This window comes from Diplotaxodon limnothrissa, linkage group LG1 (assembly GCF_057381915.1).
Source record: "Diplotaxodon limnothrissa isolate DT_005_m linkage group LG1, D_limnothrissa_male_GT1.1, whole genome shotgun sequence".
Classification (NCBI taxonomy): Eukaryota; Metazoa; Chordata; class Actinopteri; order Cichliformes; family Cichlidae; genus Diplotaxodon; species Diplotaxodon limnothrissa.
Window position 1 is genome coordinate 33,164,092 of NC_140596.1, and position 24,462 is coordinate 33,188,553.

Consider the following 24,462-nt stretch of genomic DNA (forward strand, 5'->3'; position numbering starts at 1 on the left):
CCACAGACTTCGCCAGGGACTCGTTGAAGATGTAAGTGAACACACCTGCTAGCTGGTCAGCACAGCAGCACAGCAGACGGCCGGTGATGCCGTCTGGCCCCGCCGCTTTCCTTGTGTTCACTCTCCTCAGTGCCGCTCGGACGTCATGCTCCGCAATGCTGGTCACCGGTCTCTCGCTGATGACGTCACCGTCCTCGGTAGTCAGGCGGTAGATAGCATTAGCCGCCTGGCTAACCTCGAAACGGGCGTAGAACTGATTCAGCTCGTTGGTGAATGCAGAGTCAGCGTTGATCAGCGCAGTGTCCCTGGCTTTGTAGTCCGTAATGGTGCGTAGTCCGTGCCACATACTCCGTGTGTCGCCCTGGTGGAAGTGGGACTCCACACGTTCCCGGTACCGGCGTTTGGCATCTCTCACCGCACGCCGTATGAGGCCGCTTTGTAGGCGCTCATATCGCCAGTGGCGAGACCCGCGTTGTAGGAGGCGGTCCTGGCGTTTACTGCAGTGCGGATCGATCTGTCCATCCACGGTTTCTGGTTTGGGAATGTGGTGACTCTCGCAGTGGGGATAATCTCCTCCGCTAGCATATTGACGAAGCATACTGCTACTTCTGTAAACTCGTTGATGTCGACTGCGCATGCTCTGAACATGTCCCAGTCGACGTCGTTGAGTGCGTCCTGTAGCGTAGCTTCTGATTGGGCAGTCCACCGTTTTACCTCCCTCGTGGTCACGTCCTCCCTCCGTATGCTTTGTTTATACTGGGGGATGAGGAAGATGGCGTTGTGGTCAGACTTCCCAAAAGCTGGGTGTGAGACAGCTTTGTAGCCCTGCTTGTATGGCGTGTAGCAGTGATCCAAAATTCGATCCCCTCTCGTTGGACACGAGACATGCTGGTAAAAGTTTGGCATGGCTTGTCTGAGGTTCGCTTTGTTAAAGTCTCCTGCTACAATGAGGGCTGCGCCCGGGTCCTTGTTTTGAAGCGAGCTCAGCACATCATGTAATTCGGACAAAGCCATACCTGTGTCCGCTTGGGGTGGGATGTAGACCGCCGTGGCGATGACCGAGGTGAACTCACGGGGCAGATAGAAAGGGCGGCACTTAATGCTCAGGAACTCCAGATGTGGCGAGCAGCCGCTGGAGAGAGTAGAAATGCTCCTGGCATCACACCACTTTCTGTTTACCATGAAACACACTCCCCCACCTTTGGTTTTGTTCGACTCTGCCGTTCTGTCAGCGCGGAGCACAAAGAATGAATCCGACGGAGTTACGGCCTGGTCCGGCACGGTGGGGGTCAGCCATGTCTCCGTGAAGCACAGAATGTTGCAGTCCCTCATGTCACGTTGGAAGGTGACCCTTGCTCTTAGGTCGTCGAGCTTGTTCTCCATGGATTGTACATTGGCCAGTAGGATACTGGGCAGTGGTGCGCGATGCGCCTGCTGTCTCAGTCTGTTCCTAATACCAACGCGTTTCCCCCGGCGCTTCTTTGTTCTGCGCCTCGGATGAGCGGCCCGTCCTTTGTTGTTCTCCGCGCCGCGTAGAATCTCTGACGGCCAGGAAGGGTCAGGTTTAAAAGTGTCCAAGATTAGATGTGCAACCTTGGCACCGATGTTTACAAGTGATCCGCTGTCATAAACTATAAGACTAGAGGATTTTGGGATGAAAACCAGAGCAAAAAATAGGTAAAAAACAAGAAAAGTAGATAGTCGGAGCGGAGTGGTCAGGAAGGCGTCTGGACGTGGCCACGCCATCTCTGTCCAAAATGTGAACGTTGGCATCCTCGAAAGAGTGTCCTTTATCCTTAAGATGCAGATGAACAGCTGAGTCTTGTCCTGTGGAGGTGGCTCTTCTGTGTTGTGCCATGCGCTTGTGAAGTGGCTGTTTGGTTTCTCCAATGTAGAGGTCTGGGCATTCCTCGCTGCACTGTACAGCATACACCACATTGTTAAGTCTGTGTTTTGGCGTTTTGTCTTTCGGGTGAACCAGTTTTTGTCTGAGCGTGTTGCTGGGTCTGAAATACACCGAGATGTCATGCTTGGAGAAAACCCTCCTGAGTTTTTCTGAGACACCAGCTACATAGGGGATGACAATGATCTCAGGCCCTTTTGTTTCAACTGTAACTAAGCATCTATAGTTGTATATTTTATAAAGCCCAGATCATTTCCTGCTGTGCACTGCAGTTCTGTTCAAATATTAGTCACACCAAAGTAAATAATGCATATAATATGGTGCATTTTCAGCCATGGATTACAAAAGTGCTTGGTATATTTACAGCAGCAGGCTGTACTAACTAAGTGAAAATAAATTTCAAGGAGACTTCTTATGACGTGTGCTGACACTAAGGAAAATACATTGTGGAATATATCTGGTTTTGTGCTTTAATCTGACCAAAATTATCCCTGCATGTGTGTTGTATATACTGTTAACATGTCAATGTTTAATCATTTTCCAGCAGTTGAAGCCATTTCTGATGCTCTAACTACACACAGTCATACACAAGATCAAATCATTTTCTTTCAATATGTCTCTACAGCTGCCGTCTATCTTGAAACCATCTTAAATGGAAGTTGCTTTTGCTACCTCTCTGTAGGCGACACAGCACATGTGTCATGGAGAGCACCAGCACCCGGAGGACACAACAGGAGCAATTACACTTAACTCTTGGCATTTGAGTGACAAGGAAACTGATTCAGAAATAACTCGTAGCACAGAGCGCTGTGAAGTACAAATATCTTTGCTTAAAGGCAGTTTTAAGGTAGCTGAGCCAAAACAACAAGCATGTTGAGTTACTATTTTACACAGAAACTCTTCTTGTTAAAGAATTTCAGTGGGCTTCAATACAACAGTCTGCTTTCTAAGACCAACACAGCATGCTAACTGGATAAGATCAGACAGTTCTGCTTTAATATTGTACCAACTTTTCATTGCATGTTCTGCTGATGAGACCGTATTGTAAACAATGGATTTGAAAAATGGATTATATATAATCTCGCTCTCACCCCTGCTGCAGAGGCTGGTATGCGCATGTTCCTCAAGCTCTGGTTCTTTACCAGAGGCCTGGGAGTTTGAGTGTTCTGTACAGTATCTTAGCTGAAGCCACTCTTCAGGTTTCTGGATTTCACCTCCTAATACTCCTATTACCACTGGGATCACTTTGGACTTTACCTTCTACATGTGCTCCAGTTGTTCCTTCAGCCCCTGTTATTTCTCTTTTTTCTTGTGCTCCTTCTTCCACATCTATCAAAACTGTGTCAGTGGTCATCTTCTCCTTGCCAACCAGCGCTATGTCTGGTTGGATCAGCTACTACTGTCTAGAACTTGAAGTCCGACAGGATCTTATTGCTGTTGTTCTCAACCACCTTTGGTCTCGTCTCCCATTGGGACTTGGGGACTTCTGGTCCATATGCAGCACAGATATTTCTGTACATTACCCCTACAACTATGTTGTGTGTCTCAGTGTATGCAGTCCCTGCTTGCATTTTACATCCTGCTGTGTGTTGGATAATCTCCAGGGAACCTCTGCACAGTCTGAAACTTGGGTCCTGTCAGCTGTGGTGATCTGGTACTTAGGGGCTGTTCTTGTGCTGCCCCAGAGTCTCTGTGCTGTCCTTTAAGCTTGCCTTTTCTAGCCACTGATAGGATTTCTTGATATTAGCTACTTCCTCTATCTGTTGATGGGGCCCCATGTAAGGGTTGGTTGTCCATGATTAGTCTCTCATCTTCCTGTTCAAAATCACCATCTGTCTTCAGCTGCCTGAGGCATTTTTGAGGCAGCTTATCCCAGGAGGATATCTTTTATCATAATGTATTTACAGAAGCTCCAGATCTGGGATTTTGGATTTTTGGACAATCGCTAATTTTCATTCCCTTTCTTTCTGCTGATCATAGAACCTCAGGGTGTTGGACTCTGGGTGAAGATCTTTGTACACCATGAGGAGTTTTTGTGTCATAACATCAGTGGCATCTATCTCCTCCTGCAGCCAGCTTCTTATTCCAGCTGTCTGTCTGCTGACAGCTAGGGCATACGTATTGATACCTTGGATCTTCCTACTGTTCAGCCAGCTTCTCAGCACCTGCTTTAATTTCTGGGGGTATTTGACTGTGGCAGACCTTCACAAATTTTTGTGTTCCTGTTGATTTGCAGGATACCCAGGCAGTACTAGTTGTTCCTTATATCTGCTATTCTGCCTTCTGGTAGCACCACCCATTCATTCATTCTCACCATACCTCTCTTTACAATCATTCAGCTACACTTATCCAGTTGAAGTGACATCCCAATTTTCTGATCCTGGTGAGGTGGAGCTGTGAGTCAATGTTTTGCTCAATCCAGAAATACAGGTTGATGGCATCCATGTACCAGGGGTGGCTGATGGTCACTCCTGTATCGGTATCGTTATCCACTATTAGTGTTGGACTGGCTTAGAAGGGTTGTTTATTTGTGTTTAAGGGTTATTTGTGCTACCATGGATCATGGAGCGCTGTCAGCTTCTTCACCCAGTAATAATGGATTATTTCTGCCATTTTTCAGTATTGCTTAGTTTCAGTTCTTGGTGCGTCTGTCCTTTTGCTGTGCATCCCTTTGTAGCTGAGAGTATACCCTGGATGGATCTGAAAGTACCGGGACATTTATCCTCTTGGCCTCTGCTTCTCTTGTACATCTAGTCTAGTGACCAGACGTATGAGTCTTTGTTTGGCAGTTTCTAAAGCCTCAGTAGTAGACATCTGAGTGTATTTGTTTTTCATCCAGGATCTCTATCTCTCATGCTACTCTTCTGCATCTCACTTAACTGACTAACGTCCTTCCGAGTTTTACTGATTTTGGCTTCAGGCCTTCTTCTTCACAGGGGGCTTCCTCTGCCTGAATCCTTAATCTTATACTCAAGGGCTTCTGGGATTACTGTTAGAGTGGTATTTATGAGCTCACTGGTTTCAGTGATACTGGTATTGGGGATTGTGCATCGCTTCTGAAGGGACTGTCAGTGAGTGCAGAGTCCTGCACTTGTTTGGGTGGCTACCTTGAGTCTGACCACAATCTGCATTTGTCATTGCAGGTAGTTGGGCATTGTGTAATTCAGTTCCACTGCGCTCTTCTTCCAGGGTTGGCACATTATTTCAGAACTTCTCGCTGTTGTTGCCACTGTACTGTATCACAGTTTTATCTTGACATTACTGCACTGAGCTATCCGATATCAAACAAAATTAGAAGCAGCCCCCTTCTCTGGTGGCAGCACACAGAAACAAATACAGTAAAAACTTTAAATTATGAATAACAATAAAAACAACTCTAAAAATACCAAAGTATACAAGTATACAAAGTTTGCTTTGTATTATTGCACTCAGTACTTGAAGGTAAAGACTTGTTAACATACTGGACAGGCAACAATCACAATCAACACGCAAAATTATAATTTCCTTGTCTTTTGAAAGTTTTTAAAACATGTTTAATATCATAATTATGTGAACTGGTACTCTAAGCACTACAGTATTTACACAAAAGTCAACATACATACACGCAGACATGCTAGTATACATAATTTGGCCTGAAGTCACAATAAGCCATTGTGTTTCCACAACACAGTTACACATTTTTTGTTTGTCCCAGCTGTTCTGGTGTCAGTTTTATTCCCTGCTTCCCTTTGTGTGTGTATGTCTCTTTTTCAGATGCTGACATTTCCCACCTGTCCACCAGCCACCCCCATTGTGTTTTCTCTTGTGCCTGACTTCCCGCACAGCTGGTACCCCTCTCCTCTGCTGTGTCTCAATCACTTATTATATGCTAATCCTAAATGTGTTTAGATTAGGTAGTGGTTAGCATGGGATAAAATGGTGGAAAAACAGAAGGATGTTAAGCTCTCTGCCAAAGAGTAACGAGTGTGTATTTGTGACCATGTTGCGTTTAGTAGTACAATTGAGAAATGGAGTAAGAGTTCTTATCTTTCTTTTTTTTATTGCATAAAAATCTGTCATTTGTTTATATTCCTGAATTTTATTTTTGATTCAGAGGAGGCTCAGGTGTATGGTGTTTCATAAATAAAAGCGAGCAACAGAGCAAGGCTACAATATCAAAGTGCTCAAAACAATAATCATCAAAGGAATCTTGACTCATGATAGTAAAAATCTGTATTGCATATCCTGAATACCACAGCATCGCTCAGCATTGTTGCAATACAGAAGCATCCGCTCATGGTCACATTTTTTGCCCTTTTCCAAATGAATGCTTCCTTGAAGAAAATATAACATGACATTGACTTACATTTACTCCAATAGCCGCCACAGTGACTGCATTCAAAGCCAGCAGAGAACCTGAGTTACAATAGGTTAAAACATTTGCAGGAAATATGTGATAGCATCATCAAGAAGAATGTTTCATGTTTACATGGTGGGTGATTGTTCAGTTATGGCAAAATGCAAATATTCAATATTTGTTTTCACTCTTTCATTTACTGTTAGAAGATAATGTTTGGTGGGTAATGTAGCCGGTCTGCCATTAAGTTGTAATGTTATCAAGCTGCTCGAAGCAGTTAATGTTTTGTTTTTTGTTTTTTAAACAATTTAGGCTGTCAGTTTAATAGACTCGTTCATATGAATTTTCTTGTAACAACCTCTTGCATCAGAGTCATATACAGCAAATATGTTGCTACTTTCTGGTTTCCTGTACCTCTGTCCAGAAGGTGATATTTTAGGTAATGCTTGCAAGCGTATCTGTCATTCTGGGGGGTCATGTTAACAATCCATAATCTGGGTTACGTCCGCCACGGTCTTCAAGGTGACCTTAACATGATTACTTGGTTGACAAGTAACAAAAAAACTTTTAAACTATGATTCTTACAATTATAAATATTACCAATATATAGAAATTCCCTTCTAAAAATTTGAAATAGCATGTTGATATGAAGGTCAAAGTGATTATAGTGCAATATAGAACTATTTCAATCTATGTTTCTATTGACATTTATGTTTGTAATGACAACATTTAGGGCATCAAGGGAATGTTATATGGGGATTCTAAGGTTCACGTTACTTTGGACCCCTGACCTCTTCAACGTCAAATAACCTTTCATTAAGTCATTTCATTTGCATCCAATGTTTCACATCTGCCTTTCTTTCAAGTTAACCTCAAAATGCATTCTATCTTCAAAGAAAGTATTCCCAAGAGAAATTCAACGAGCTGCTAAGTTTATTCTAAATATACTGTAGTGTTGTTTAATGAGCTCAAGTTGTTCATGTTCAGGTACTTATAGTAAATACTTATTATTCATAAACATCCTGTCATGCTACTGGATTTCTACAATAAATTATTTAAAGTATGTACAAAAAGAACAAACAAAACAATACTATTAAATAGGGCTGCACGATTTTGCATAAAATGAGAATCACGATTTTTTGGCTTAGAATTGAGATCACGATTCTCTTTTCCAGTATAAATATTTATTACACTTATTAACTGCACATCAACTTCGTAACAGTTGAGACTGAACATAAAAACAATAAATAAACATAAAAACAACAAATGTCTCACGTTTTGTTGTTGCCGCAAAATGTTGTACTGCTTGAAATTCCGTCTCCACCGTTGCTCGACACTGCGTGTATAGAGCAGGTAGTGCAACAATAGAAAAATAGTTGCGGGACGGCACTGTGTAGCGTTTGTCTAGGGTGTTGATCATTTTCCTAAATCCCTCGTTTTGCACAGTGTTGATGGGAGCCATATATTTGGTCAGGTGATAAGTGATAGCCTCCGTAATTTCTTTGTGCTTGCGGGAGTTCGACGGGTATAGGGAAGCGCTGTATAAGGTTCCCGTTATTGATGTTTGGGTGGTTGACCGGGACGGATTTTCTCCTGTCACTTTCTCGTCATCCCTGACGTGCTCTCCGTTGTTTTTTCCCTGCTAATTTTAGCATCACACGGCACAGCTTCTGTATCACGTGGTATAAGGCTCCGCCCTTGTCATTTGTTGAGCAGGAAGCGTGAGCGCTTGTTTTCATGCAGATTACGTCCCGGATCAAAATGCGGTACAATCGTCGTCATCTTTTTTTCTTTTTTTTTTAATCGTTGTCATTTGGAAATGAGATCGCACATAAGTATGAATCGAGATCGTGATTTTCTAAAGATTAATCGTGCAGCCCTACTATTAAAAGTGAATATTGGTGGAAGAGTGAGCTTGGCAGAGGTTTGCACTCTCAAAGTGGTTCTTGTTTGGTATGAAATAAGGAGGGACAAGCCTCATCTGGCCATAAAACTGCCTGCCAGTCAACTGTCCAATTTTGTCTGAGCCTCTGAAAATGGGGTATTAAGTATTGAATTTCTGTAATTCCTAATCACCTTATGCAATGCTCTTGCCAAAACCCTTAAATAAAGCTAAAATTCTGCACTTCAGTCACATGTTGAGTGTTTTCTTTAATAACCACTGTGGTGGTGTACAGAGGCAAAATCACTAAAAATGTGTAAATATTCAGAAACTTATGGACGAGACTGTAGCTACTTACCAACAAGCTAGCTATGAAGATGATAAAGCCACCTCATACAAGTATTCAAATGCCTCCATGGGCAATGGCAAATGGCACAGAATGGCACAACACCAACGTTTGCTATCAACATTTTGGTAAAGGTGTTTACAGTACATCCTTTTACTGTCACATTTGCAATACTGTATTGCATTCTATCTGTAAAAGCTGCATTTCTCTATGTTGTTATGAGTGGATGGGGTTGAAAATAGGATCCAAAATAAAGAACAGCAGGCAGACAGCCAGAATGAATAAACAAAAGTAAACTTTAATAAAAACTTACTTGGGAAGTTATAAAAGGAGATGGCAGGAAAAACAACTATAAGTCCAAAAGAAAGAAAGAAGTAGTAATCTGATGAATAAAGAGCATAAGTCCGAAAGGTTAACCAAACACTCCAGCAGAGAGTAAAGAGACTATGAGACGCAATAGCATGTCGAGATGAGCTGACAAATGAAAAAGGATAAAGTTTAGAGTATATACACAGATAAAAAGGTTAACGACGGATAAAAAGGTTAACCACAGATAAAAAGGTTAACGACAGAACAAAATTTGAGCAAAAAGAAGCAAAAATAATAAACCAAAGTAAAACAAAGTGCCAACAAAGAGTGAGACCTCACACACAGAAAAACAGGGTTTTCTGTTTTGAATTTATAGGTGCCAACATCCCCTGAATTGGATAAGTAGTTAAGAAAATGAATGGATGGATGTATTGCAAAATTCTTGGACATGGTAATAAATCTACAATGAATGAAAACTGAATAATTTATAATAAACTACATGTCTAAATTATCTCGGATAAAGATCATTTACACCCATGTTGAAAGTAAGCTGTACTGAGATGTTTTGCACAGCAGAATTTTGTTCACTTCCTGGCATGCACACAGATTTACGACAGAGACATGGGGAACATGGGGAGATACAGTATCTCCAGAGCTGGGATGCAGTTCATCACGTCGCAGAGAGCCTAGAGAGCCTGATAATGGGGAGATGTATGGGTCTGTATATGTGGGAAGTTTTGTGTCTGTGTGTAAGAATGAGAGAAGATGAGGCAGAACTAAAACATGGTGTTCTGATGAACTGTGGGAATAACAATGGAAGAATTATATTTGTGACCGTGATGCCGTGTCTGGCTCTGCTCACAGTTAAGTCTGATTAACCCCTGTTACTTTCTTTTCTCTCTCTTTCTTTGTCTTTTTTTGATCTTGAGATCGAAGCGCAGACCCTTCATGATCTGCGGGTCCTCTGCAATCTTAAATAATAACAGCCCTCTGAAACGATGGCAGATCGGTTACAATCAGTTTGTCACTTTTATTGTTAAAGATTGAACATCAAATTTAGACCATTCCTGCAGAAAGTTGGTTAAATGGAGCTGTTTTTACTTTTGTTGTTGTAGCTTGGTATGGTACTTTACTAAATGTAGAATGTCTGCAACTAAGAAAATTATAACATTGATTTGTTTTTTCTTTTCTCTCTTTTTTTTTTTGCCAGGCTGCCTCTTTGGCCACTTGGACACCTCAGTGCTCTTTGGCATTGGTCCTGCTTTGCCTGTGTCACAGCAATAGTGAGATTAAACCTATCCAAACAGTGACTAAACGCAAAACTAAACCAGGAACAACAAACGCAAACAGTGCGAAGAAAAAACAACAGAAAAGATCACAGCCATGCAAATTACCCCGCAGTCGCTCCATCTGCCTTCATATGTGTGCTTAAATCAAGTATTTTAAACATGAGTTCTAATTATACAGCAAACACCGGAATAATGTTCATAGATGCACTCGAGGAAGAGCAATGTAGCTTCTCTTGTTATAATTTTACCGCATGTGACGACAGTAACTAAAGCTAATCAGGTAATGTTTCGAGTCATTCCCGTACCCTTTAGTGCTTTGACTGTTTGATCTTGTCACCCCATTGTTGTTTGCCAGAGTCCTTGATCTCATCATTATTAGTGCCTGCATGCAAATCACACGCAACCCACTTCCTCTTGTGTGGTGGGGGTGGCAGTCTGTACAAATGTGATAACTTCCGGTTGGTGGGTCTTACATACATAATAGTTTAATTTTTTTTATGTGTTCCAGTGCTGTTCCCTCACTGGCGTATGCACACTGCGAGGGATACACCAACTTTTGTTCTTCAATTGCAGGCAAAAGCGACAAGCATTTCTCAGGCTGCATTCAGGAGAGCCTTTGGAAGGGGACAGCCTTGTCATATCTGGTAAAGAAACACAGACTTCAAAGGATGCAGCCCTGAATGGGGCCACAGACAGCATGTGTACGAGAGCATCAGTGCACAGTGACGCACGCGGTGTAGACATTATTAATTGGGTTACATCATAAAACGTACAACACGAACACGTCTTCACGCATTATATGTTGTGGCTTCATTACTAAGGTCTTTACATGAATGGGCTTTGTCACTGATCATTTGTTTATAAAGCCATCGAGGGATGGAGCCCATTTTCTTTATGTGTTTATATTACTCATAAATATGGAGGACAATAAAGTCTGAGATCCCATGACTAATTTCAACTGACTGGGCTGAACGCTTGGACAGACTGTTTGGAAAGACTATCTGTGGAGTACCCTGCGGAGACATTTCAACCTTATGTAACTACTTCTAAGTTCAACATATTTATGACCAGGAAGATGAGTCTACTGGAAACTGTTTGTATTCCACTGGTAATCTTTTTAAATGTTCTCTCTGTTCTCGCTCTCCCCCCCCCCCCCCCACACACACACACTTTTTTGTGTGTGTGTATTTGTGATCATTAGTTGGTTACAGTGCAATATTATTTCTTGTCTTCTCACTGCAAACTAAATTACGAGTTGCTGTTTTCTCAGCTGGGTGCCTGGGACAACAACAAAAAAAGAATCCCCTTTTCTAATCTGGATATGCCTGAGTGAATAACAATAGCTTTCTGACTGCCCTCTGGTGTCAACTTCAGTAGGAGGAGGGTGTCTTTTCTTTGAGGGGATTCAGTCTTCCAAATTGGTTGTTGAACATGAGTAACAATAACCAAAATTTTAATATTATTTGCTCACAAGAGTACAAAAAAGAAATAAAAATTAAAAGAAATTATGCAACATGACTGCATTAGGTGATGTGGAGTTGGAGTGTCCTCCGTTGATCATGTTGAATTCAGGTTGTTATTTACATTCAAAAATGCAAGTAGATGTTATATTTTTTTAATGCAGCAAAATCTTTTGTCTTTTTCGCTTAAAAAATGATTTTGCTGACTAATTGATAATCCAGATCTCATTACTTTTGCAATGACTAAGCATCTCTAAGTGTTGCCATTTTTGCTTTTAAATAGAAATTCAATATTTTATTTCCTCCGCACAATAAAATGCACATTGGAATGATGACATTTAGAATAATTGCCCTTTTTTATTATGAACAAAATCTCAAATGTAGCAGTGGCATCTAACAGCAAGACCCAGTTAGAATTGTTTTAATATCTACCTGTCAACAGATCCTGTCATCACGTGGATGCCACTGGACTCCTATTAAAATCTGCAGTGGGGGACTTGTTTCTTCCTCCTTGCACTTTCTTAGTCAAGGTCACAGCTAAAAATGAATGAGTAACAGGCTAACTTTGTCAAACTAAGCTCCATGTATAAGAGTTTTCAATTAGCCTAACACCAGTGTTATTTTAGCTCATGTAAAGCAAGTAACATCCACATGTTCATAGAAATTTTAAGCTGCAGTAGATCGTATTATTCCAGTTTAAGAAGGTGATAATAGTAATACGGTCTCTCTTGTCAGTTGTTAAAAGCTATTTCATATTTTGTGCACTCTGGTCTGAGTGGATGAAAGAAAGAGATAAGAAGAGGATATCAAAAGGTGAAAAACCTAATAAAAACACACACTGGTGCACACAGTGCAGCGATGTTTAGTAGTTTCAATGGTGGTGTGGGGAACAGGTGTGCAGAGGAGAGCTCTGTATAGCTCCCAAACACCAATGACTTTCACACAATGACTGCTAATGTTAAACTTCAAACTGGCAGTTTAATGATGGAAAATGACTGAGGCTGAATGCCTCTTCAAACAATGGAAGGAAATTCTACGCACTTCTTAACACATTAATTCAGCCAATCAAGTGGTTTCTTTGCAGAAAAGGGGTTGGAGACACGTTTCGCACACACTGCTCATTACACATTTGTTCCAGTAGGCGTCTGTGTGTATGTGTAATAAAACAGGTTACTGAGGTCACATCCTAACCTGCCAATATAGCAGTCGCATCATATACTGACAATATGAAATGATTAGCGCTGAATGAGACCTCTGGCCTTTATATGATACTGAATGCTCACCCGCTGTCGATAGAGACATTTAGGGAATCTGCAAAAAAGAAGAAGCCATCACATACCCATCTATCTATTCTGCGGCTTATCCAATTCAAGGTCGTTGGGCGGCTGGAAGCTATCCCAGGCAAAAAAAACAAGGTACACCCTGGACAGGTCACAGAGCTAACTCAAAGAGACAGACAACCATTTGCATTCACACTAACACCTATGGCCAGTTTAGAGTTTAGGATCACCAACCTAACCCCACTCAGTGCATGTCTTTGGACTATGGAAAGAAGGCAGAGAGAACCCACGTAAATATGGCGGAGAACATGCGAACTCCGGCCAGATGATGGATTCAAACCCAGGAACTTCTCGCTGTGAGGCAACAGTGCTAACCTGCCCTAGCTTCCTACCCTCAACCCCAACTGGTCACAAATCACTGCCCCTCCCCTCCCCTGGTTTTGCTGGAAGTTCTCTTATGTCAAAAGGGAATTTTTCCTTCCCAGTGTCACCAAGTGCATGCTCACAGATGATTCTATGATTGCTGCACTGTAAAAAAAAATCTGTCAAATTTACGGTAAAATACCGGCAGCTGTGGTTGCCAGGAATATACCGTGTAAAAAATGTGGAATCTGTAAAAGACAATACGGTATACTGGTTTTGTAACCCTAATTTTTAAGGTAGACAACGTATTATTTTACCAAAATCATGATAGAAAAAAACAAATATATTTGTCAATTATACAGCAATTTAATGTAAAAAATGCAACTTTCCATAGCTTTTTACGGATATTTGCAGTAAAAAAAAAGTTATAATATAATAATATTTACAGTAATTTGTTGTTAATTTAACAGTAATAGGATAGACCCTATTATTGTAAATAACTGTAAAAATAACAGAAATATGTTAAACCTTATTAAAACCTTTGACAGTAAAAAACACAGTGAAATTGTATAACAAATTACAGCATTTTATTTTGACCAGATACATTTTACGGTAAATTCCTGGCAACCACAGCTGCCGGTATTTTACCGCTAAAAATACAGTACAATATGAGGAACATAAATGGTTTACCGTACATTTTACATTTGCAACCGCTAAATATAGAAAAATCTAAAGATGCTCATATACAACCAAGGTAGAGAATATTACTGATAAACAATGAGAAAATTTGACATACCATTTGAAAACAGACTAAACATATCATTTTCTCTATTCCTACAAAACAGCATAGATCTTGAGAATACAGCATGTGTCCATATATATGGCTGGTAATCCATGGAGGAATGAATAAACATGAAACAAAATATTACCTGCCCCTGACCTATCAACAGTAATGAGTCACTGGGTCCTGCCTTGGTGAAGGAAAGGACTCGGTGGAGTTTCTAATGCGCATGGTGTTGAAGATACAAGCTCTGCAGGAGTACTTCAATGTCCATCAGGAGTTCACTTTGGAGTGGCAGGATCCCCTCTGCAGCAAAAAAAATGGACAAAGTTTGATCAGTGCTTGAGCAAAATGCACAGAAATGAACAAAACGTGCTGCCAAAAACAGATCTAATGATAAATGATTTCTTAAGTGTAAAATATACAGTTCTTAAAGGATAGCTATTGTCAAAATGCAACCTGGGCTGTTTTTTTTGTTGTTGTTTTTTTACTGTAAACGAGACAAACATATATCTAAAAGCATAATTACGACAAACGAGCCGTTTTTGAGATTGACCGTGATTTTATTTTGTGGTCAATAGCCAGTGAATGGGAATACTAGGGGGCCGGGGCATAAATTTGAGCACATCAAAATCGATACAGTAAAAAAAAAAACCAAAAAAAACCAAAAAAAAACACAGCCCAGGTTGCGTTTTGGCAATAGTTATACTTTAAATCTTGAAGTTAATGGCTGAATGCATGGTGATGAGACCTATCATTCAATCTACATTTTATAGCGTATGAAACTGCTCACCTGGACATGAACCTGAGCTCGGCTGATTAAGATTAGTGTCTCCTGTCCATCTTTCTTTAGCAAAACTTGAATAATACCACTGCTTACCTCTCATTGAATCTTTGGGTGCAGACTTAATTGAAGAGCCTCGTATAAACAGGCAGGGTGTGATGTTTAGGGAAACCAAAGAATACAGCCGCCATCATTTCTGCCAGAAGACTCATGGGGTGCAACGAAGCTTTCATTGTGGACTGGCTAGATACCTTCTGCATTCAGAAAGAAAACAAGAAGGGCATACACCATAAACAATAATAACTGACAAAAATAATGAGACAAGAAATTAAAGTAACAAAATAAGTGCAAATCAAGTTTCCCTGTGTTGCAGTGTAGCTGAATGTTTTTCAACAATTTGATTTACGGTAAAACACATACCAAATATTTCCAGCCAAGGTTTGTTTCAATCTTCAGCATGTTTTTCCTGCCATTGTCTTGAAACTGTTTCATCGGTCCCTCTCATTTGATGCCGTTTACAAAAACAAAACAGCAATATTGTAAAGGGGAAAAGGAAAATTAATTTAATGGGAAAAAAAAAAGATTATGACCTGAAATCTCACCATTTCCTGAGAGTCACAGGTCCTTTGAGTATCCTTATGGTTTCTGCTCAAATTCAGTGTCTGAAAAGGGCAGGAACAAAACAAACCTTTTTAATCATAATAAAGACAAAATAAGATTTAGAGACAGACGACAAAGAAATGTGTAAAATATCTTCTTGAATCTGTTTACTTTACTAACCTTGAAAGAGACTCTTGGGTCTTAGCTGTGCCACCACCCTTAAACCTTAAAACAGATGGAGACGATATGCTGGCCTGGCTTGAAATTTCCATATTTGGTGCTGTAAAACAATATCACAAACAATAGATTAATTGTACTTTTTGGACCTTGGCCAAAGCATAATCGAAAAAACAGAAAGTCCTTCATGGCTATTGTGCGATGAAATCATAATACTTACTGGTTTGTTTCTCAGATGTCTCCACTCCTAATGATTGTAGTGCCTCCAGTACAATTTCAAGGATTGAGGCAGACAGGTCCGGCAGCACCTTAGTAATGGAACTCCTTATGCTGTCCCCCATTTCCAAGATGTCTGATAAAAGAATGTGAATAAAGGTCAATTTACACCAAGTGGTACCTTTGGTCTTAAAATATGAAGCTGATCTTGCTTGATACTACACTTTTATACAGTGTTTCGTAAGTACCAAACTAACAGCACCATTATTGTGACAGCACACTGTGTTTCAATGGAACCATTTGGTACCCATACTTCATGTAAGATGTTAATGGATAGAAATCAATTAAGTCAATGGGTTTTGACCAAAAAAATCATTTTATTTAAAACAGCTTACTATCACTTATGTCACACAGAACATCAGCAGGAGGCTCAGTAGAGGGCTCTTCTGATTTCTGCCACAGATCAGACTCTAGCAGACATCTCAAAGTCTCTCTTAAAGGCACATAATAGGCAAACCTCTCTTTTCTGTTTTCATCTCTCCCTAAAAATATTTTCTTTGGTTCCGCATAGTTGAAGGCTTTTTTAAAGATCTGAGCTCTGGAGTGCACTGTCCTCAATGGCCCGGTATGACATGCAGAAAAAAGATCATAGCTTTTGACAGACTCGCAGACTTTATTGATGTCCTCCTCTGATAATGATGTGTCATCTTTTAACAGTGATGCAAGTTTACCCAAACTGTATGTCTGTCCCAACTCATGCATGTTCTGCATTTCCTCTACAATGTTCTGTATGGTTGAAGCAGGCAGTAGAAACTGACCCTGCAATTTTAAGTAGAATAGTGAAACGTTTCTCAGAAAAAGATCACAGAATTCAGGGGGCATTTCCATGTTATCTTCATGTGTAATAGACTGTGCAGCAGGCTCGGAAATCAAGGGTACAAAGTCATCTGATGTGGTTGGAACAGATGATGATTGACATGCAGACTCTCTATATAAATCACCAATGCTGCTGTCTGAAAACTCTGTGTTTACGTGACATGTGAGCAGCAAAAGATGATTTAACTCTAAAGGTATTTGTGCATCCTCTTACTGGACAAGTGACCACGTGTCCTTCCACAATATGGCTCTTCAGATGAGCTATTAACTCTTTAGAGTTCTGACACTGACGTTCACACATCGCCATTGCACATGTAAACGAAGAAACCACCACCACACCAGTGACATGGGTGGGGGCAGAGTGTCTTCGGTAAAAATGAGCCTTAAACGCGCCATACCTGGTGTATGTCTGCTTGCAGCCTGCTTCAATACACCGAAAGAAACAACGTGGCTCATTCCGATGCAGTTTACAATGAAGCACGCAGCCCCTTGATGACTGAACTACCTTACCACAGAAATTACACGTTAACATAACTCCATGTACTTTGGTAATTCCTCCCTAGCGAATTAAGCACGCCATATAAAGAAACTAATCCAGAGCAATGCTTCCCTCGCAACAGTAATGCTAACTCAACTCACAAATGCTAACTAAATTCACAACCTCACTCATAAAAAACGAACTGCTAAAATTATCTATAAACGCTGGGCTGGTGGATTTTTATAACAGAGATAACTTGAAGTTGCATGTACTCACCTCACCTCGAACTAATTGTAAGCTGCCAGGATGTCTACAAATTCCGAAGATGCTGTGGTCCAAGCAGCAATAAATGGCGCTAATATACGAGTTCAAAACTGTGTCCGTTAGCGAAGCCAACTTGAGTCTCCTGCATGAAAAAAAGAGCGGTTGGCACACAGCTCAGCAGCGCGCCGCGCTATTGGTCATTTTCAGGTGACGTCATCCCGCAATGTAACGTCGCTCTTTGTTTCTTTAGGAGGTTCGAATTTGATCAGAAGTCACGTCTGCAGACCGCTGCAGCCACGTCTTACCTTGCTTCCCCTTTTTTGGTGAAATGGTTCGCTCATACTGCACAATGTTGCTACCAGATTTTTTTTCTCTGCAATTCGAACGTAAAACGTCTGTACACAGTTTACCAGCAGTTTAGCTACCAATCAACAGCGATCACACAAATTCAAAATTTAAGGCCGACCCACTTAAGGTGGTCTGATAATATGGCGTGAAACACAACAACATAAAGTTGTTTTAAAATAATGATTAAAAAAGATTATTGAAATCAATTTTATTCACAACCATAAACTTTATTTTTAACATCTTCTTTTGCTGTTGATTTTTTTATCAGAAGGTTAACAATGATATACTGCAGGCCTAACTTTTAATCTGTATATCAGTATCTGAATTAAAAAAAAAATAAAAATACTATCAGTTTTATTGTCTTTCACTGCTGATATTTGCTTTTTTTTAATGGTATGTACTGGTTGTATTATTACGGTGGACCCTATTTTTTAACATCTTGTTTCTGTAAAAATGAATGTTTTTGTTTGCTTAAAAATCTACAGCTTTATACTGTGAATTCCAATGTGCACAACCCCAAAAGATGTAGTTTTACTCAAATAATACCGTAAAATCTAAGTTTTTCAGACATTTTCAACATTACAATATGTAATTGTAAAATGTATGCATATTTATTTGTTTTCACAGAAAATATTTATAATTTCAACATTTTATTACAGTAAAAAACAAAGTTTTATCCAGTCTCACAATTAACGGTTATTCAATCTATTTAATACAGTAAAAGGAAGTTTTTGGTTTTATGCTCCATTACCGTTGGAATTTGACGGTGTTTTGCTGTATATTTTACTGACTTTTTTTACAGTGTGGGGTTTTCTTAGTATTATTGTAGGGTATTTACCTTACAATATAAAGTGCCTTGAAGCGACTGTTGAATTGAACGAAATATAAACAACAACTTTAGTTGCTGTCTAATAATTTAATATCGATATGAAAAGACCTTTGAATGAAACGGGTTCCTTTTAATTTATATCGTGTGGTCACCCTTTTGTTTACACATTTGTTCAGTCTCTGCTACTTAAAGTGATTTATTATGCAGAAGTGAAACTCCATTAACATGTAAACTTAAGGTGCGAGGTGTCCTGATGTGCTTTGTTAAGAAGTTCTGGCCCAGCTGGACACGCGCGCATAAATGAACAGTGGCAGTTTCATTAACGTCGTTATAAAGCCAACTCTACTTTTAATAGAAATGCGTGTCACTGTTTTGCAGAGATGGTTTAATCCAAAGCTCGTCGCGCGACTGTGATGGAGTTCGCCAGGTTCAGATTGTTTTAAGCAGTTCTGCATTACAGTAAATAGTCTGAACAGCTGGCGGCTCGCAGCGCACCGCCTGGCGACAGCTCTCCAAGCTGATAAGTGCCCTGAAAGTAGCAAGGGAGGGGGGGGGGGGTTCCATTGAAGGCTGGGACTCGCCATATCCTCGACAACCCGGAGAGCTGTAAAGTTAAATTAAAGAAACCCCGCTGGTGATCTGGAGCATTAATAACTTAGTTTATGTTACAGTTTTATGTGCCTTGGTGCGATCGGGCGCGCAACAGAAGGTGAGCGCACATGGGCGAACATTTGTCCGTTTGAGTCAGTGACCGAAAAAAATAACTGTGAAAAAAAAAGTTAAGCCAGCGACAGAAGACTAACGGGAGGCTATAATGTCTAATTCTTCCGACCCTCGTCAGGAGAACACACGGAGGGGTTCTGGTTTGGCACGTGGAAAAAGACCACCGGATCTGGAGCTGTCAGAAATTACTTTTAGTGAGCCCGAAACAGGGACACCTGTGGGCAACAACACGTTTTGTGAAAGGGACAAAATGCCAGAGGACGGGTGTACCCCCAACGATATACCTCCCGTTCACCTCCACCCTTATTTTTCTCATCCCCGGATGTCTGTGCGGATGTCGGTGTACAGCACCGGGGTTCGTCCAGTCCTCACCCGAACCTACATCCAAGGGCGCGTGTATAATTTTCTGGAAAGGCCGTCTGGCTGGAAATGCTTCGTGTATCACTTCACAGTGTGAGTGTTTTTATTTTCCTAATCACCCAGATCCACTGGGTATTCAAGGGCATAATTGCAACTCTAAGATCCTAATTAAACAGGGAGTTAATTGCTCATGTAGAGCCTTGGAACTACAAAGAACTGTTAATCCTATGAATTTTATAAAGATGCTACACAGATATCGCAGCACAACCGGAGGTCCCTTTAGGAACATTATATGGATATTTTAGTCTTACCGTGGCAGATTTTTAAAAAAATGCATGTAATTCATCACAGACAAGAGAGTCTTGGACAAAACAAGCCTTCACAGGAGGAGTATAGGAATATTATACAGATCTTTCATTTGGGAGACTATTTTCCTCAGCACCAGTGGGCATTTAATTTTGCAGAACAGTTTGTGTGCAGCAAAGAGGTGTTTTGTATTCAGCAAGCCTCTGACAAGAGAACTTTAAAAACCAATTCAGCCCAGCAGGAAATGTTTCAGTGTTTTCCCTTCCTGACAGCATGATCGGTATGAAGGACTACCTTTTATAAAAACATAAAAGTGGGGTTTATCAAGTGTGGCTCAGGTTATATGGGATAAAGTACCACTGTCATGAAAATTAGAAAACTGATACTTTGTCTTTCTTGGCAAATGAAATGTTGTTACTGAGGATAAATACTGTACACCACTGATATCATGCTATCTTTGTGTTTCTTTCGTTATTTTTCTAAGTGTAACCCATGTCCAGTAAACTCACAGTCTGATATATCCAAGATGGAGAGTTCAGGCCCAGGTTTAGGAATGTGGGATATGATCTCCGAGCACAACCCCACCATGTGCTGTCTGTCCCCACTTGCTGGCACTGATAGCAGGCAGCTAAACTTGGCAGCATGTGTGCTTTAGAGGAGGTAGTGGCCCTGTCTGGCAGTGCCACCCGGTGACCCTGTGGTGTCGGAGGTGATGCAGGGGAACTCGGCCTGTCAGAGCGGCTTACTCTCAGTGGCTCAAAGGGAGCAAAGGCAAACACAGTGCAACTCAAACATGTTAAAACATTACTGAGAATGAGTTGACACTGTAAAGTTAGTACTGTACAATTATAGGAAAATCTTGCAATGGTGTCTCAAGAAGGCAAAATCACAGGGGTTTGATGAGATTAGGTTACATGTGCAGGTGATCATTTTGGAAAACTGGGTTACGAGGTTTCCGCTCTCCTGACATTTTTTTTTCAAATTGAGAAATTCTTATTTGTTGGGTTTTTTTGTTGTTGTTGTCTGGGTTTTCTTTTTGCATGTAAAAGAAAAGATGTAAAAGTAAATGCAGGGCATCATAATACTCTGGGGATCACTGCGAGAGTCACACTGTACTTTGTATTCTGAAATTTGTACTAAATATAGTGATGTGCAAGCAGAATAATCACTTTCACCTTTCTAACTGTGTCCCTGTTAGCAGTGTACATGGTCAAAGGTAAACAAAGGAGAAACTGCCACGATTGGGAGATGGAGGGAGTCTTTTTTTCAGGACATAAAGGCAATTCGATGGCACCCTTTAATGGCAAAAATATTCTTAGTGCCGCACATACAGATTCAGCTTTTTGAAAAATGGAGTACATTTGAAGATATTCAAAACGATTAGATTAGATTAGATTAGATTAGATTAGATTAGATCATTAGGTTTAATATGGTGGCGTATTGTTGTGCATTTAAGACAGAGCTTTATTGCTACTATGAGAGCAGCAGGTGCTTGCTGTAAGTATAGTGTGTAACCATGCAGCAGGTTTTTAGTGTCAGCTTAGTACCTTGTTTTGCAAATGTTTGAGTGGGAGAAAGGCAGTTAGGAACAAGTACCGCCTTATCACTGACCCAGAACTCAAACACCAGAGTGACCCAAAGCCTTATCAGAAGCGCGTGTGTGTGTGTGCGCGTGCGCGCAGGTGAATGCATATGTAAGTCAGTTTAGTGATATAGCATGCTTTAAGGGTCTGAGGAATGTTTCATTATGTTTAAAAAGAAAGGGCCCATGCATTTCCTTTGAAATGATCATAAAATATACTTAGCTATTGGAAAGAAAGCCTCGCTCCACATATTGCTTTTCTTGTAGCACCACATTTAAAACGAGTCTTGAGTGCCACAGTAAACTCAGCATTGTGTTATGAAGCCATTCCACATGCTGGTGATGGATCAATCAACTGGGAAATGAAGAGAAAAATCAAATGAAAAGTGTTTGTTTTTTCAGACTAACTAGCAGAGGATGTTCAGTCAAAGACAACTTTAATAAGAAGATTTAATAAGAAGAGACATCAAGTTATTCTTTTCAATTAAGCAACTTTTTTTCCCTCCAGTTTAGATGGAGCTAAGATCTAAGTTACCCAGTGAAGCACATACACAAGACTACTCATCATCTAGGAGCTGGTATCTCTGAACTATTAACCCTAACCCGATATCGGCCAAAGTTTTGGCTGAGTTTTCTTTATAGTTTTCTTTTTCTTTTGATTGATTTATCTCTGTTTTATTGCGGGGGGTTTCATGGTACGTGACAGCTGAATGAAAGAGCTAGTTATATGGTCAGCAGCATTGCTACTCTTATCCTTTCCCCCACTTTGTCTCTACACTCGCTGCACAACAGACTGCAAGTGAATGTGTCCATCAATAATAGATAGGAGCAAAGCTTTGAGCTTTTGTTTAGAGTTCAGTGGTGCCTATGTAGCTTAGCCGATGTATTATTTTGTCCGTTGCTACACCAAGCCCACGGGTGCCAGACAGCAACACAGAGCCTGTATTATCTATAGGCCTGGAGGTCAAGGAAGTGAAATATGATGGTGCAGTTATAGTGGAGAGGGACTGACAAGTTAGATAGTCTCCGATGAATATAAAGAAAGCAGAAGTGTATGCTCAGCATACCGAGTGTGTATGTTTACAGGGATTTCAAACGCTCTGAAATAATTTAAGCGGCGCTTCACTGACAAATTACAACCATTCGCATAACAGAGTGTATGGTTTGGAAAGTTTGATGTTCAGCTGTGTTTCTTTTGATCTTCTCTTTAACTGCCTCTGTCACAGATTAGCATAAAGTCTGACAAATTACACTATGTTCTTACCGGTGAACATTTTGACCTTTTTTGTGTAATGTGGCTCGCTCTTCCTGGATGTATTTACTTCCATTTTTACAGGCAGCAGTCTGAAGATGTCGTTTTGAAGAGTCAGCTTACTGTGCTGCATTATCTACTTGTTCAGTCCTTTCAGACAAGACAAGCTGCTTTAGCTGTGTTATGCACCAGCCCTGAGCAGGTTTCTCCTCAGTCTTTTATCTGTGTTGATGTGTGGCGTGCACATTCATGCCTGTGTGTGCGTGTGTGTCTGTGTCTGTGTTTAAGCTAAACACAGACACACACAGAGGGGGTTATTTCGATTCCTGGCCAGTCTTCAATGAACTGAAGCTGTAGCGTGTGGCGATAAGGGTTTTCGTGGTGCAAACACTGACTGGAAACTGTAACTCTCCACATGTAAAGTTTCCATACAGGAGTGTTTTCACATTGGAACAAGACAATGAATATTTAGGGCTGTGGTGGCTTTGGAGGTGATGGGGTGAGTTCATGTAGCTTCAGGTTTCACTCGCCACTAAAGCTGCAGTGTCCCTGATATGAGTCTGGATTGTACTTAGTGCCAACTTTGGCACCTAAAGTAGATTAGACTAATAAAATTGGGGGTTTTTTCTTTTCCTTTTCTTTCTTTTTTTGTTGGTCGTTTTATTTTACATTTTTCAATCATCTAAGCATTTTACAGCTCCAGCTGTCACCATATTTGTGTACAGTTAAATTAGTTACAGCTGTCATTCTTATATAGCCGGGAGTATAGAAACAACTGAGGTGTTGTTTTTCTCGCACATACGTACACACACATACACAGTGTCTATGTGTGCACTGCAGTGATACAACAGATGGACTCTCTGCAGTAAATGTAGTTAGCATTGTAATTTCCAAACTCTACAGCATTATAGCTGCTGAAGGTTCTCTATGTCGAAGAGCAGCAACTCATTTAGAAGAAGACTCACTTATTCACAGATGTTGTCACCGAGGTCAGCGTTGGTAACATTATACAGTGATATTTCCTTAGTAAACAAGAGAAATTTCAGTGGGGTCCTGCAATTAATCCTGGAACTTGGAGCTATGTGAAGGTTAATCAGCTGAAAGTAACGTCATCCAAATAACCTGATAATGTTATCTCTCTAAATGTCACAGGACTAGCTGCATGTTTGCAGGTTGTCTCGGTTTTGGTTTAATTTGTAGATCAGGTAGCTCATATGTCACTTTCATCCAAGTGGTAACTTCAAACAGCATTACTCTTAGCCCTCCTCCGAAAGAAAGAAAGACTTACTACATTTGCAGTTTGCCTTAAATAAATAATTAAATTAAACTTTTTCTTTTTATCTTTGAAAGATTTTTATTTCACCTGTTTAGTTATATAAAAAGTAAATTAATAAATAAATAAATAAATAAAATGCCAAGAACAGCACAGTTTGACAGGCATAAAATAGCATTTTTGTACCAACAGGGTTATTCCCAAAGAGCTATTGGCCAAAATCTTGGCACATCTCAGCATTGTGTACAGAGTGTCCTTCAAAAAATCAAAGGAAACTGGACAAGTGGAGGACAAAAGAAGAGGCAGCCCTCAAAGAAACCATCTGCAACAGATGAACATTATAAGAAAGTCGTGTACTTGGAAAAATTGAGAAAAAAAAATCTAGCAATGACCTGACACAAGACCTGAGAGATGTATCTGGTCCTTCATTTGATCCAGCTACTGT

The 24,462-nt window shown here is 40.4% G+C and overlaps 1 protein-coding gene across 1 annotated transcript in view; it reads left to right on the forward strand.

The window, feature by feature from the left end:
- Positions 1 to 19,335: 19,335 nt before the first annotated feature.
- The window catches only part of kcnq1.1 (potassium voltage-gated channel, KQT-like subfamily, member 1.1), a 47,903-nt gene continuing 42,776 nt past the window's right edge, over positions 19,336 to 24,462 (forward strand). Inside the window, exon 1 of the mRNA XM_085357444.1 lies at positions 19,336 to 19,697. Coding sequence (XP_085213570.1) covers positions 19,336 to 19,697 — 362 coding nt within the window. The remainder of the gene's footprint in view (positions 19,698 to 24,462) is intronic.